Source organism: Lissotriton vulgaris, chromosome 9 (assembly GCF_964263255.1).
Source record: "Lissotriton vulgaris chromosome 9, aLisVul1.2, whole genome shotgun sequence".
Taxonomy (NCBI): domain Eukaryota; kingdom Metazoa; phylum Chordata; class Amphibia; order Caudata; family Salamandridae; genus Lissotriton; species Lissotriton vulgaris.
In genome coordinates, this window is record NC_141697.1 from 437,144,877 (window position 1) to 437,161,014 (window position 16,138).

Below are 16,138 nucleotides of genomic sequence, written 5' to 3' on the forward strand. Positions count from 1 at the left end.
TGGACAAAAGAATGAGGAGAGGTCATCACACCATACCAAAATAAGACTTTTGAATGAATATTAATGTTAGCGTTCCCGCCCATCATTTTATTTTCTCACGTATGTTTTATTCCACCCGGCAGTGAATGTATCAATAATGATTACAATGTAGCCCGTTTTTTAGTTCAGCTTCCTTTACAGGGGTCAGAAGTGGCCTTTCCGAGGAACATCTTCTAGCAAGTCATGTCTTGGCCGAGTTTCAATGCCAGTGCTTCAGGGTTTGTGTTTTTTCTGCGCAGATGCAGTTTCTTTGAACATGGAGTTCAGTGATAGGCGTCCGGCCCAAAATGTTTTACATGCAAGAATAGAATAGAAAAGAAACAGTTTGAGAACACGGAATAAATGAATGGACTGTATACCACTTATCTCTACTCTATTCCCAATACTTTATTGTTAACTATAGCGTTAATGTTAGGCATAACAAACAGCTTAGCAAAAGCAGCAGTGCAAGCTTCTTGCATGTGAGGACATGAAGCATCCATCTTAGTACTAGTGCGCAGGAGCAAAGAATTCCCTCCAAAGCATAGATACGTCTTGTCACGTGAGTGTGACAGACGCATGCGCATTAGAAAACCCTGCGTAGCAGCAGCCATCTTAATGTAAGCGGATTACAGTTAGTAAAACACATAAGCAAGCTTTACTCGGATATGTGTCTTGTAATGCAATATTAATAAGACAAACATGTTGATTAATGTATTAACGTTCTGTCGAGAGGACTGAATACAAGCAAGTCGCATTACCTGCGAATCCTTGCTCCATCAAAAGGAATAACTCTAAAGTATTGAAACAGCACCAAAACAATTAAATAAGAAAGAAACAGGACTTTCACAAAATCCAACACCAATTTATGATGGTAGACTTTATTTTTATGAATCTATAGACACCAAAGTGAACAAGATTCTCCAGAGGGTTGAAAAAACACTAAATCACAACCTTCCACTCAACCGCAAACAAGTATTGATAAGTTCTTCGAAGAAAACTTGCATCAATGTTGAATGCAGTCACTTCAGGTTACGTTGGGCTTCCAACTCTGGCAGGAAGCAGGTCAGGAGGACTAACCAGCTCTAACAGGAGAGTTAGGACAACAAGAAGGTAGTCTCAGCCCACTTCCAGCATCCCTGGCAAGTAGCCATAGGTTTCAATGGTTTGGTCCTGATGCAAGGGCTAGAGGAAGCGGGAGATGCTTGTGGATGCTGTCGTTGATGCTCCAGTGGGCTGGGATATTTCTGGGACCACTCCTCAGTCCATGAACATGAAGGGGCGACTTTGGCCGCAAATATTGATGTCCCTCAACGTCCAGATGGGAGTCCAGCACTGAACGAGTTGTCACTGATCTCCTGCTACAACGATACCAGGGGTTCCCTTCTCCTGATGATAGCTTGCCCTCTAGCAACCAAACTGATCTCTAATGACTCCCCGTGTCCAGCAGACTTGGTAGCAACTTTCTAAACTTTTGGGGCCCTTGTGCTGCTACAGGATGTCAGTCACTTGACTCTTGGAGTCATCTGTTCTGTCTGGTGCTTCGGCACCACTTTTCCTCGAGCCAGGCACAACAGGTACAGTCCTCTCTTCACTAGGCCAAGGAGCAGCTGCTGCAGTCCAATATTCGGTGCAGCCTCTCTTTGCTGGTTCCAGGGTGAGCAGGGCAGCCTTTCTTCTGTCCTCTCTACAGTACAGAAGTACAGACATGATCTGTAGTATGGGAATCACAGGCACCACTCTTGGAGAAAGGTGATTGCAATGCATAGTTCATCCTGATACTCCATCTCTTGTTTTAACTAGCATCCATCTTTTTTTTTGCTGGATGTAGTCTCGCTGGGACGCTTACGGGCAGCCATGCGCTCAAGAAATCTCATTACAATTACGCAGGGCTGGGGTTCAGTGACAACATTCAGCTGTCAATTGTTTTTTTTCTGTTGCTGTCTGCTATTTGCCACAGTTGGCGCAAGTCCCAAAGGCTCAGTCGTAGATATTAAGCTGCTCTTCAACTGTTATGTTCTTTACATTACATTGCACTGCTGTTGGAGTGCTGGTGGAGGAGAAGAGAAGAATCATTTAATTTTACCTCTACAATCATCTCTCCCAGTATATAGACAATCGATAATACCAAGTGATTTTTATATGCAGTACAGTTCCAGAAGCCGAAGTCTACCAGGATTATCTCCGAGCCCCGACTGCTTTGGAATAAGGGTTGCTCTAAACTACCTGACCACCCACTTTAGCATCTTTATCTACAATTCATTTATATTCATAGAAATTGATATCAACTCATTCCTGCTACTTGGTGAACTGCTTACCTATGGATCCTGGGTTTAGATGCTCTGAAAAAATATCAACAGTGCCTCTCTACTCGCTGTGGCTTTTACTGCTAACACATTCACTGAAGTTGTGGTCAATTCTCTGCAGTTGATCTCTGTACACAAGGCAGTTGATGCTTCAATATTGGTCCTTGTGGAAACGCGCATGCTGATGCAAAATTGAGATACATAAGAGGTAAAGATGTTTTTAAGGTTGACTGTCATTTTGCTTTTGATGAGGTGATCTGATGAGTTTAGCCAAGGTATTGTCATGGGCATAGGGTTTCCAATTAGGTGAGAATCAGAAACTACCTTTTAGCTTTTCAGAAACACTATTTATCTGAAAGAGACACGTTAGTGATAGTTTCCTTACCTTAGAATATCCCCAGGCGTCAGACTGGATCCGGAAAGTTTTGCGTAGCAGTACCCTTGTGCGTCGGTAGTCGTCGTCTGCGGCTCCGTGTCCGTCGTCGGTGTCGTGGGCGCCGTGATGACCTCGTCGGAGTACTTAGACGCCGCCTCCGCGTGCTGACGTCAGTTCTTCTTTTTTCCGCGCCAGCCAGCGCAGATCTGGAAAGAGCAGTTCCCTAGTCACTTTTTGACAAAACTTTTGTGATCTTTTGATCCATTTCGAAGTCTTTACGACTCCGACGGTGCCGTTAGGGATGCCCAGATTGAAGCATTGCGACGAGTGCGACCGTATCATGTCGGTCACGGATCCCCACTGCTTGTGCCTGATGTGTTTGGGCGTCGATCATGACTTTCGGGCCCTTTCGAGGAAGGCCAGGCGGGAGCGGTCCCGCAGGCGACTCGAAATCCGCCAGTCGGCCCCGCACCCTGTGAGGTCCTGGTCCCGGTCCCACGGGAGGTCGAGGGACAGGTCGCGGGGACGGAGCCGTCACAGCTCCGGGAGTCGGCGCCACTCCTCCGGGTCCAAGTCGTCAGGTAGGAAGCATAAGAAGTCGAAAAGACATCATCGCTCTTCTGACCCCCCCAGCCCCTCCGACGCTCGCGCGATGCGGCCGGGGGTTCAGGTGACACTGCCCACGCGGCTCCTCGGGAGTCGCGGGCGCCGCGTTCGGCCCCATACCCCCTGGTCCCTGGGCTGAACGCGACGCCGGAGGAGATCGAGCGTTTCCTCATGGCCATGGGGTCCCTTTCTCCTCCGACGGGTTCCGCAGCGCCTTTGGGCCCAGTGAACCAGTCTGGCGGCCCTAGTGGGTCGGGGGCTACGACCCTGACGCCGTCAGGTGCTTCGGCCTAGACGCCGCCGGCGCCTTCGGGCCCGGCGCCGCAGGGCTCCACGATCCCGAAACCGCCGGTGCCCTCGGGCTCGGCGCCGCAGGGTACAGCGGCCCTAGCGTCGTCTGCGCCTTTGGGCCCGGCGCTGCAGGGCGCCGCTGGACCCTCCTCGGGCGATGGATCGTCACCAGTGGACCTTACGACCCCCCCCGGCGTCGGTCCGTGTGGTGTCCCCTCCGGGGTCGTCCCCGGGCGGTGCTGTCCCCGATGCCTCCTCTCAATCGGTTCCGACGTCGGGACGACGCCTATCGGCGCCGCTCTCGACGCCGTTCGGAGATTTTAGTTTCTATGAACCGACCTCATTCACTTACGACCCTGAATCTCAGGAGATGGGGAAGAGGAGAATTGGGAGGGGTCTGAGGACCCTCTGGCAAGGGAATGCCAGTCTAACATGGACTGGACAGGAGACCTTGGGGAGGCCAGTGGCCTGGACACCTCTCCAGACCCTGGATTTGTCTCTGCTCCTACCGTGGCTTCGGAGGAGGGTGCTGCTTATGGTGTAGTGTTGATGAGGGCGGCCAAGGCCTTAGGCCTTGAGCTCCTCGTCGCGGCCGTGAGGACTAACCTCCTCACTGAGGTCGTTAAGCTGCAGTCATGCTCCATGGAGCCTCCGCTGCCGTTTAATGAGGCCTTGACGGACGTTCTTTTGGGCACTTGGTCCAGGCCCGCTACAGGTTCGCCTGTAGATAGGAATGTGGCCAGACGCCACCGCCCGGCCCCGGGTGACCCATGTTTCCTGTCCACCCACCCCACCCCCGAGAGTCTGTTTATCCAGGCCTCTAACTCCCAGACCGCCTTCCCGACGGCCCTGCCGGACAGGGAATCCAAGAGGTACGAGAACTATGGCAAGAAGGTCTTCTCGTCCCTTGCCTTGGGACTGCGGTCTTCCAACACCGCATGCCTCTTGGGCCGTTACACCCACTCTCTGTGGGAAACGGGAGTGCTGCCAGAGTGTCTGTTGGAGGTACGGGCCAAACTCGGCCAAGCCCTAGTGGAGGGCCGGGACGCAGCGAAGTATTCAGTCAGGTGCGGACTGGATACTACTGACTCGCTGGGCAGAGCGATGGCTACGACGGTGGCGATACGACGCCACGCCTGGCTGAGATCCGCCAACTTCTCGGCAGATGCCCAAAATACACTCATGGACATGCCGTTCGATGGCCGTCGCCTCTTTGGCGACAAGGCAGACCACGAGCTTGAGCGCTTTAAGGACTCCAGGGCTACGGCCAGGTTCTGGGGCCTCTCGGCCCCGCTCCAGCAAATGGGTGCCTTTCGCTCCTTTCGTGGTCAAGGAAGGGGCGCCCCCACACGTGCCGCAGCCACTCGCCGCAAACTGTCGTCCAGCGCGGCGGCGGCCGTGGAAACCGCCGTGAAGGCGGTCGGGGGAACAAGCGGAGCCAGTCCACACCTGCCCCCGCAGCATCCGCCTCTAAACCCTCCTAGCCCGTGCTTTTCGGCCCATGTGACGCCAGTGGAAGGCAGGGTCCGCCATCACCACTCTCACTGGCGCACGGTCACTTCGGACAGGTGGGTGCTGCTGATCGTCCGAAGGGGCCACTCCCTCCCCTTCGAGACGACCCCTCAAGCCATGCCACCGCAACACCACCGCGTATCGGGGGATCACTTGCGGCTCCTGCAGGAGGATGTTTCGGCCCTCTTGGCCAAGGGGGCCATCGAGCACGTTCCTGGGCTAGAAGTAGGACATGGTTGCTACTCCCACTACTTCCTGGTACCCAAGAAGGGCAAAGGGGGCCTACGCCCTATCTTGGATCTGAGGAACGTCAACGGCTTCCTCCGGAAGGAGAAGTTCAAAATGCTGACACTGGCTCAGGTCTTGGCTGCCCTAGACCCAGGAGACTGGATGGTAGCGTTGGACTTGCAGGACGCATATTTCCACATCCCCGTCCTGCCGGCCCACCGGCGTTACCTGCGGTTCACGGTAGGCGTCGAGCACTTTCAGTTTACCGTGCTCCCCTTCGGCCTTACCAGCGCCCCACGGGTGTTCACGAAGGTGATGTCGGTGGTCGCAGCTCATCTGCGCAGGTTAGGGGTCTCAGTCTTCCCCTGCCTAGACGACTGGTTGTTGAAGGCGGGCTCGCCCCAGGCAGTCGTCAGCCACCTCCAGACTACGGCGGATCTCCTGCACCTGCTGGGATTTTCCATCAATGTGCCGAAGTCACACCTGTGCCCCTCTCAGAAGCTCCTTTTCATCGGAGCGGTTCTCGACTCGGCGCAGTTTCGGGTTTACCCGCCCGAACAGCGGGTTCGGGATATACAGGCTCTGATTCCGATCTTCTGGCCGTTATCCCGGGTTTCGGTCAGGTTGACGCTGCAGCTTCTGGGGCTGATGGCCTCCTGCATCCTTCTGGTGCATCACGCACGGTGGCGGATGCGGGCTCTGCAGTGGGACCTGAAGTTTCAGTGGGCCCAGCACCGGGGCAACCTGTCCGACCATGTCCTGATCTCGGAGGGCACTGCGAGACAGCTGCAGTGGTGGCTCACGGACCGCGATTGGGTCAACGGCAGATCCCTCCCCCTTCCCCAACCGGAGCACATAGTTGTGACGGACGCGTCCCTCCAGGGCTGGGGAGGCCACTTGGGAGAGGCGGAGATCAGAGGACTCTGGTCTCCGGCGGAGTCCCGGCTCCATATCAATCTGTTGAAGCTGCGGGCGATTCGTCTGGCACTGAAAGCATTCCTCCCGTCTATCCGAGGGAGTGCAGTGCAGGTGTTTACGGACAACACCACCGCCATGTGGTACTGCAACAACAGGGCGGAGTGGGGTCGTGGACCCTTTGCCAGGAGGCTCTGCGTCTCTGGCAATGGCTGGAACATCAGGGCGTGACTCTGGTCGTTCAACACCTGGCAGGTTCTCTGAACGCCAGGGCGGACGAACTCAGCCGTCGGTGCTCGATGGATCACGAATGGCGTCTGAACTCAGACGTGGCGCAAGGCCTCTTTCTGCAATGGGGAGAGCCTTGGTTAGATCTATACACCACCGAAGAGAACGCGCAATGTCATCAGTTCTGCGCGTTGTAATTTCCAAGGCGGCACTCACTCGGAAACGCTTTTCGTCGCGAGTGGAGCTGTGGTCTATTGTACGCCTTTCCGCCTATACCTCTTCTGCCAAGAGTGCTAAAGAAGATCAAGCGCGACCGGGCACAAGTCATCCTTGTGGCTCCGGACTGGGCACGAAGGTACTGGTATCCCGAGCTACTCAGTATGTCAGTCGATCCCCCGGTTCGTCTGCCTCTTCGGGAGGACCTTCTGTCGCAGCAGCAGGGGACGGTCCTCCACCCGAACCTGTCCAGTCTCCACCTCCATGCTTGGAGATTGAGCGGCGACAGTTGAGGCCATTTGACTTGCCTCCTGAAGTTTGCAACATCATTCTGGCAGCCAGGCGTCCCTCCACAAAGACGGTATACGCCTGCAGGTGAAACAGATTTGTGGCATGGTGCACAGCGAAGGCTGTGGATCCCCTTAATGCCCCTCTCTCTGAGGTTCTTCTCTTCCTTCTTTCTCTTGCCCAGCAGGGCTCTGCTCTGGGCACTATCAAGGGCTTTCTTTCGGCACTTTCAGCCTTTCTGAGGCTGCCTGACCAACCTTCTTTGTTCAAGTCCCCTATCGTAAATCGATTCCTGAAGGGCATCACTCATACCTTTCCTCCTGTTCCCTTCGTGATGCCTCAGTGGGACTTGAACCTGGTTCTAACATTTCTGATGTGCGCTCCCTTTGAGCCACTTCACAACTGTCCTCTTCGCCTTCTTTCTTTGAAGACTGCCTTCCTGGTAGCCATCACCTCTGCCAGGAGAGTGAGTGAGCTCCAGGCTCTCTCTTGTAAGCCTCCTTTCCTTTCAGTCCATCCGGACAAGGTTGTTTTGAGGACTAGGCCCTCCTTCTTGCCTAAGGTGGTCACGGCCTTCCACATTGGGCAGTCCATCACATTGCCCACCTCTTTCCGCCTCCGCACCCCTCGAGAGAGGCGGAGAGGCTCCACCGTCTGGACCCAAAACGTGCGCTCTCATTTTACCTGAATCGCACACAACAGTTCCGGGTGGATGATCAACTCTTTGTTGGGTACGCGGGCGCTAAGAAAGGGAAAGCGGTGCACAAACGGACCATCTCTCGATGGATTATCATGTGCATCCTGGCATGTTACTCCTAGGCTAAGAAGGAACCCCCTGTTGGGCTGAGGGCTCATTCCACTCGAGCCACGGCCACTACAACTGCCTTGGGCCGAGGTGTGCCCTTGCAGGACATTTGCCAGGCAGCTACGTGGGCCTCGTTGCACACGTTTGCAAGGCACTATTGTCTGGACAGTCAAGTCCGGAGGGACGGCTACTTCGGCCGTTCCGTTCTCCAGGACTTTCTGGTGTAAATATTGGTTCGCAGACCCACCACCACGGGGATGGTATTGCTGGGGTATCTATTCTAAGGTAAGGAATCTATCACTAACGTGTCTCTTTCAGATGCACAAGTTACTACTTGTGTAACGATATATCTGTAAGAGACATTAGTTAGTGATAGATTCCTTACCGACCCACCCATCCTCCCCGTTCTGCGAACCAATATCTAGGGTTAAGGTCATCCCCCTTTCAGGGCCCTAGTTTCTTGGCACCAGTGTCGGTTTTTGTCATGGCTCTGCGCTTCTGGCGCGGAAAAGCTGTGGCTAAGAACTGACGTCAGCACGCGGAGGCGGCATCTAAGTACTCCGACGACGTCATCACGGCGCCGACGACGGACGCGGAGCCGCAGACGACGCCTACCGACGCGCAAGGGTACTGCTACGCAAAACTTTCCGGATCCAGTCTGACGCCTGGGGATATTCTAAGGTAAGGAATCTATCACTAACTAATGTCTCTTACAGATATATCGTTACACAAGTAGTAACTTGTGCATTAGATTTGCTATTAACCCTTAAAAACGTATGGTATTTCGATATTTCAAGTGGATTTGTACAGCAAATATCTAGTATTGGCAATTTTTGTTTTTTATACACAATTGCGTTTTAAGGCATTTTTCTTCTTTTGCATATTTTTACAGGGCCTTTGTGGAATTTTCACGCAACCCTACGGAGAGATTTAAAACACTTACTTCAGTTTATATGTCACTTAAAATGTCCCAACTAAGAATGCCTCTTCAGTTGAATATCCATTCTGCAGAGGAAATTGAAGGAAAATTTGAAGAAACTGTGACTGTGCTAAGACAAGCAAGGTATTTAACATAGTTGCTGGATAAAAGGAGTGAAGTTTAATACTGTTTTGTTTTTATAAATGGATGTCTTGTTGCTGAGTCTGTGAAATATTTATTTCTGAAGGGTACTTCTAACAGCTGATTCCTCACTGTAGAATAATCCTCAAGTGCCAGTCTCAATCCGGAAAACGTTTCTTTAGCAGTGTACTTGCTGGTCACCAGGTGGCCCAGGCGGCTCTGCTCCGACTCCACCCCACTCCAAAAGTGACAGATTGGAACCATGTATAAGTGCCACCCACCCTTACTTTCAACCCCTTCAGATGGAGATCCGCTCCCATTTTTGTCAGTTTTGCAACAACTTTTAACAACTTAACAGTGTGCCAGGAAACAATGTCCTCACCTAAAAACACTGGTTCAAGGCATGCCAAGACTGCAGGAAGCAGTTGTCAGCCACAGTCATGCACTAGGAGTGTCTTTGTGGTCTGGTCTTGGGACACGACTCTTAAGTCGTGTGACAATTCATGCCTTCATGCACGCAAAGCGATCTTAGACCAGGAGGAGAAGCTGTATGTTGCTGAACACAGTAAGTTGCTGCTTTAACACAGGTCTTGCTCACACTTCAAGTCACAAGCCTGGACTCGGTGTTGAGGCTGCTTACGCAACATTCACCTTCACACTTGAAGTACTCTGGTAAGTCAAAGGGCAAACATCACTTTCCAGAGAGAAGGTGCAAGGGCATCACAGCGTCAGTCACACTCCATTGAGGTCTATAGCTATGGAACAAATTCCTCAGCTGATCCCCAGGCTCCCCCGAATTTCCTGGGCCACCGTCTGCTAGCAGCAGATTTTGGCCATCAAGAAAGCCATGTGCATATTTTCAGTGTATTTCCGGCTCCGTCTGGCACGCCTTAGAGGCCCCATCCAGTTGTTACTGCTTGCAGGTCCAGAAGAGGGTGGACAACGAAGGAATTTTCCTGGTGGTGAAGCCCCGGCAGGATCATTGAATGCCAGGGCGGATAAGCTCAGCCATAGTCACCTACCGGATCACTAATGGCTGTCATACCCAGAGGTGGCACAAGGTCTCTTACATGCATCGAGAGAAACTTGGCTCGATCTGTTCACCACTGCTGGGAACATGCAATTTCAGCAGTTTCCAAGGTGTCTCTCGCTCTGAGACGTGTTCCGCCTCAATTGGAACTCTAGACTCCGGTATGCCTTTCAGCCGATACCACTCCTACACCAAGTTCTCAACACAATCAGGACCGAACAGGCCCAAGTCATCCTAGTGGCTTGGGAGGTCATCTGAGGGTGGTGGATATCAGGGGACTCTGATCTCAGGTGGAGCATTGACTCCACATTAATCTGCTTGAGTTGTATCCCATTGATCTGGCTAGGCTCTCCTGATGTTGATCAAAGAGGGGGTTGGTGCAGACTCACACGAGACAACACCACTGCCACGTGGTACTGAAATAAGCAAGGCGGGTGTGTTCCTATGTCAAGAAGTTCTACACCTGTACATTTTCCTGATAGGGAACTACCTAGCAGCACCCCAGAAGGCCAGAGTGGGCTCTGCAGTGGGACCTGAAGTTTCAGTGGGCCCAGCATCAGGGCAACCTGTCCGACCATGTCCTGATCTCGGAGGGCACTGCGAGACAGCTACAGTGGTGGCTCACGGACCGCGATTAGGTCAATGGCAGATCCCTCTCCCTTCCCCAACCGGAGCACGTTGTTGTGACGGACGCGTCCCTCCAGGGCTGGGGAGGCCACATGGGAAAAGCTGAGATCAGAGGCCTCTGGTCTCCGGCGGAGTCCCGGCTCCATATCAACCTTTTGGAGATGCGGGCGTCTAGCACTGAAGGCATTCCTCCCCTCTGTCCGAGGGAGTGTAGTGCAGGTGTTCACGGACCACCGCCATGTGGTACTGCAGGGCGGGGTGGGGTCGTGGACCCTCTGCCAGGAGGCTCTGCGTCTCTGGCAATGGCTGGAACATCAGGGCGTGACTCTGGTGGTTCAACACCTGGTAGGTTCTCTGAATGCCAGGGCGGACAAACTCAGCCGCCGGTGCATGATGGATCCTGAATGGCGTCTGAACTCGGAAGTGGCGCAAGGTCTCTTTCTGCAGTGGGGAGAGCCTTGGTTAGATCTATTCGCCACCGAAGAGAACGCGCAATGTCATTGTTGGAGAGTGGGGTCTGCAATCCTATGGTCACCTCCGATTTTTGCTTTTTGCTTCACTGGTTTACGGCTTTCCCTGGCTGTGGGCCTGCTAATCAGACCCACAGCCTAGCTGTCTCTCTCTAAATTGACAACCATGCACCTTAGGTGCATATCTAATTGGATACTGAGTCACCTTATCAGTCCCTGTACAGTGTACCTTAGGTACCCAGGGCATAGGTGCACTCAGGGCCTACCAGGGGCTGCAGCATGTATTATGCCACCCCTGGCTGGCCATCCAAATCTGACACAACTGGCTCATCAATAAGCTGGGGCAAGGTGGTGTAATCACCCTTTGCTTTAGATATAGTATCCCTATATCTAACCCTAAAATGGCCACATAGCCTCCTATCAGTCACTCCTATGGCAGGCCTTATCAGTCCTGAAGGCAGAGTGCTTGGAATTATGTGAGATGGTGCTCTAGCATGAGTTGAGCCTGTCTGCAGCTTTTTGAACCAAGTCCTTTAGCTGTTTCCATGATAACGCTATACCATATACTCTTAAGTGCATTATAATCCCCGCGGTTATTGCTAACTTTGGTATAGCATTATCAAAACATGTCGAGTACGGTATCATACACATTGGAATACTACCCCCTCGCCAATTCTGGTGACGGAGGTAGCATTCCACCCTTTTAGAGGGACACGACATGTATGTAACTGTGAACCCCGGTTTAAGTTAACTCGAGCCTCAGCATCACAAAATGAATGCTGCCACCACAGACACAAGTCTGACCTCCTGCTGCTGGGAGTCCTTCCAGCGAGGGAGGGCTGGACAAAGGGTTTCCTGCCTTGGGAGGTGCTAGCACCACCCCAGACAGGATTTTGTGTATTAGGTAGGACAGGGCTGAAAGGAATGAGACATGCCTGGGGCACACAAGGTGTCCCTGTGCATCCACCAGTCTAAACCAGTTCCTGGGGCTCTCCAGCCCCAGATCTGGCGCAAGACCGGACAAAGGATAGGGGGACCCAGTCGTAGTACAGCCCCCTTTAGCAGGATAAAGGTAGGAGCTGTTCCCATTCCAGATTAGATTATCCTGAACAACTTTACAAGAAGAAACTCTTGACTTCGAGGTTCTGCTCCACAGAAGACTGAAGAAATCTCCCTTGTGGGCAAGGAGTGTCCACCCTGCACAAGCAGGCACCATCAGCGTCCAGCGGCCTCCCTTTGTCGTCTTCCCTCGAGGATCCAGACTTCAGAGCCCGACGAGACCCGGATTCCCAGACCTCTTCGACCTCTACCTACATCTGCAGCACAGCTGATATCCGTGGGTGCGACGAGACACGTGGGACCGGCCATCTTGAAAGAAGCAGCACTTCGCTCCAGCACGACTTCTGAGGTAACCTCGTCCAAGTGCTTTGGGGACTGAGAAGCCACGGCCCGAGCAGCTCCTGTACCGAAGACCAGCCCTCCAGCATCCACGAGATCTGCGTGGGGCCCTTCTGCCTGTTTGCTTCTCGACTCGTTGTCTGGTCACTTGCCGGCTGGCTAGTGACCTCCTAGACGACGAACCTTGAAATCTTCACTGCTGGTCTGGTTGCTCCAGACTGGCCCTTGCTCCCTTCCAAAAGAGGAGCACCCCGGACCCTCCTGGTCCACTCCAGACGCCGTTTCCACTCACCGCGTGGGTTGCCTTTGCCAAGGCCTGTTGACTGCAAATCCGGATCCGACACCGCCGACAGCGAGAGCCTGCGTGGGACAGCTCGTGCCTCCATCCTGGTCGTCGAAGACACCACCTGGTCCACGTGGCTGCAGAGACAAGCGTCCACCCTCACCTGATCGCGACGACAACATCTGGTTCCACTCCTGGTTCCACTCCAGTCACTGGCTAGTGACTTTGAACATTGTCCCCTCTGCTTTCAGGTTCTTCTCTTCACTGATCCACCCTTGGATCACACCGGATATCTTCCTCCTGATCGCCTGCAGCATCTTTTCTTCTAGGCTCCATAGACTTCAACCCCGGAACCCGACACAACTTGGCACGTATGCACCCACAGCCTGTGGGTGAGGTAACACGAGCATTTCGGTGCTCAAGGGTAGCTTGACTCTCCTAGTGTCCAGTTCCATTGTCGTTTTAGTCTTACCTAGTCAGGATTGTCCGTACTCACCTTTTTCTTGAACTGTACTGTCCATGGACCCTGTTACGCATCTCGCGTGTGAGTTCACACTCTGCACACGTGTTCCGTGATTCTGGCAGCCAGGCGTCCCTCCACAAAATCGGTATACACCTGCAGGTGGAACAAACTTGTGGCATGGTGCACAGCAAAGGCTGTGGATCCCCTTTCTGCCCCTCTTTCAGAGGTTCTCCTCTTTCTACTTGTTCTTGCCCAGCAGGGCTCTGCTCTGGGCACTTTAAAGGGGTACCTCTCTGCCATTTCCACCTTCTTAAGGCTCCCCGATCAGTCCTCTTTTTTTCAAGTCCCCAGTTATAAATAGGTTTTTGAAGGGCATCACTCATATGTTCCCTCCTGTTCCTTTCGTGATGCCTCAGTGGGACTTGAACCTTGTTCTGACTTATCTGATGTGTGCTCCCTTCGAGCCACTTCATAACTGTCCTCTTTGTCTCCTTACTCTTAAGACTGCATTCTTGGTTGCCATCACCTCTGCCAGAAGAGTGAGTGAGTTCCAGGCTCTTTCTTCTCAACCTCCTTTTCTTTCTTTCCATCCGGACAAAGTTGTGTTGCGGACGCGACCCTCTTTCCTGCCCAATTAGTCACAGCTTTCCACATCGGGCAGTCCATCACCTTGCCCACCTTCTTTCTGCCTCCGCATCCCTCAAAAGAGGAAGAGTTGCTCTACCGTCTGGACCCAAAACGTGCGCTCTCATTCTATCTGGGCCGCACACGCCAGTTCCGGGTGGATGACCAACTCTATGTTGGTTACGTGGGCGCTAAGAAGGGACGGGTGGTGCACAAACGGACCATTTCGCGATGGGTCGTCTTGTGCATCAAGGCTTGGCGAGAAAAGAGCCTCCTGTGGGGCTACGTGCCCATTCCACTCGGGCCACGGCGGCTACTACTGCCTTGGGTCGGGTAGTCCCCTTGCAGGACATCTGTCAGGCAGCTACGTGGGCCTCGCTGCACACGTTCGCAAGACACTACTGCCTTGACAGCCAAGTCCGGAGAGATGGCTTTTTCGGCCGTTTTGTTCTCCGGAACTTTCTGGTGTGATCATTGGTTCGAAGACCCACCACTGGGGTTGGTATTGCTGGGATATCTATTCTAAGGTAAGAAATCTAATACTAACCTGTTTCTTTCAGATGCACAAGTTACTTACCTTTGGTAACCATATATCTGTAAGAAACAGTAGTTAGTACTCGATTCCTTACTGCCCCACCCATCCTCCCTGTTCTGCGGACCGATATCTAGGGTTAAGGTCATCCCCTTTCAGGGCCCTAGTTTTCATGGCACCAGTGTTGGTTTTTATCATGGCTCTGCGTTTCTGGCGCGGAAAAGCTGTGTATAAGAACTGACGTCAGCGCGCGAGGGCGTCGTCTAAGTACTCAGACGACGTCATCCCGGCGCCAACAAAGCCGACGATAGACGCCTGACCGCAGATGACGCCTACCGACGCGCAGGTGTACTGCTACGCAAAATTTTCTGGATCCAGTCTGACGCCGGGGGATATTCTAAGGTAAGGAATATAATACTAACTACTGTTTCTTACAGATATATCGTTACCAAAGGTAAGTAACTTGTGCTACAGGAGGCAGTTTTCCATGGCGACGGCTATAAAGCGGATCAGACATAAGTTGCAAGACTTTGATTCCACCCACTGGGGCAAGTACGAAGATTTTATTTTTATTGACAGACGGACTCACAGGAGTTTTTATCCTAGCATGAACTATGAGATCCAGAAGGCCTGGTGAGCGGTTACGCCCACATCGGCTGGGACCTTTGAAATAAATGGTGTGTGAAATCACCGGTCTGTTTGTAACAAACTTCCACAGAAGAAGAAGATTCCATTCCCCGAAACTCGTTTGGCTGAGCTGTATGAAGAAGTGATTTGGGAAGCGAACTTTCACACTGTTGCCTGCTCTCAAGCATGTCGCCTAATTTTAAGGAATTGATTCATCTGCCGGCTGGCTTCTCTCATTTGGGGCAATCTTTGACCGTCCTCACACGTTGCACTAATGGTGTTGTTATAATAAAGAACCTTTAAAAAGAAGAAATCTTAGTTTACTCAGTCTGTGCTGTGGAGAATCTGGTTCACCGATGGGAGCCTTGCAGGGTTCTTTTGTTTGAAAATATATATATATATATATATATATATATATATATATATATATATATATATATATATATATATATATATATTGTTTTTAAATAGAGTTTTATATAGTGCAAACTAGACACAAAGATATCAATCATCAGAGCGCTTTACATGAGCACCTGTTTCGTTACAGATGGACACATTAATTTTTTTTTAGGCAGGGGGAGATTAAGTGATTTGCCCAGAATCACACACAGGATGTTGAGCGTCGTTGCCAAGACTCAAACCTGGTTCCCCAGCTTCAAGATCGACTGCTCTAACCGAAAGGCTCCATCCTCTCCCCCATAAAAATAATCCTAAACATGGCACCAATATCCCCGGGCACTCTTCCAAGTCAAGATTATGATAACTTTTATTGTACTAAATTATTATTATTGCCCTAAAAGAAACCCTTCGCTATGGTACATAAAAGTTAATAAACTATTTTTTCCCTAACCTAATCACCAATTACTGAATAAAACCAGCCAAGGCGTCTCAGCCTTCAAAGGGGCGAGCATTTTTTTATCAATCAACACACCTGACAAAAAACAGGAGACAGTAAAATAAACTACAGGAGACTACATTATCTGTAAGTACATCGGAACTGGTTTGACCAGAAAAAAAACCTTTACCTCAGACTAATGATCAAAAATAATGCTGCCTTAGAGTACTATAATGATAAAAAAGAGGAAATGGATTGTGTCTTGTGTTGAGAAATTATCACACAAGCACAGCCCTATACTTTCCACATTATGGTGGCCCCGGGTTCAGCTAAGAGCCAATGCAAGAGATTTAATCTAAATTGTGTTAATAGAAAACAATGATGGGTTGAGGCCAACCTC

At 51.7% G+C, this 16,138-nt stretch overlaps 1 protein-coding gene across 1 annotated transcript in view; it reads left to right on the forward strand.

Moving 5' to 3' along the window:
- Positions 1-16,138, forward strand: part of TDRD9 (tudor domain containing 9) — a 2,495,642-nt gene that overhangs the window by 1,558,897 nt on the left and 920,607 nt on the right. The window contains exon 24 of the mRNA XM_086937885.1: positions 8,682-8,852. Within this exon, the coding sequence (XP_086794011.1) occupies positions 8,682-8,852 (171 nt within the window). The remainder of the gene's footprint in view (positions 1-8,681; positions 8,853-16,138) is intronic.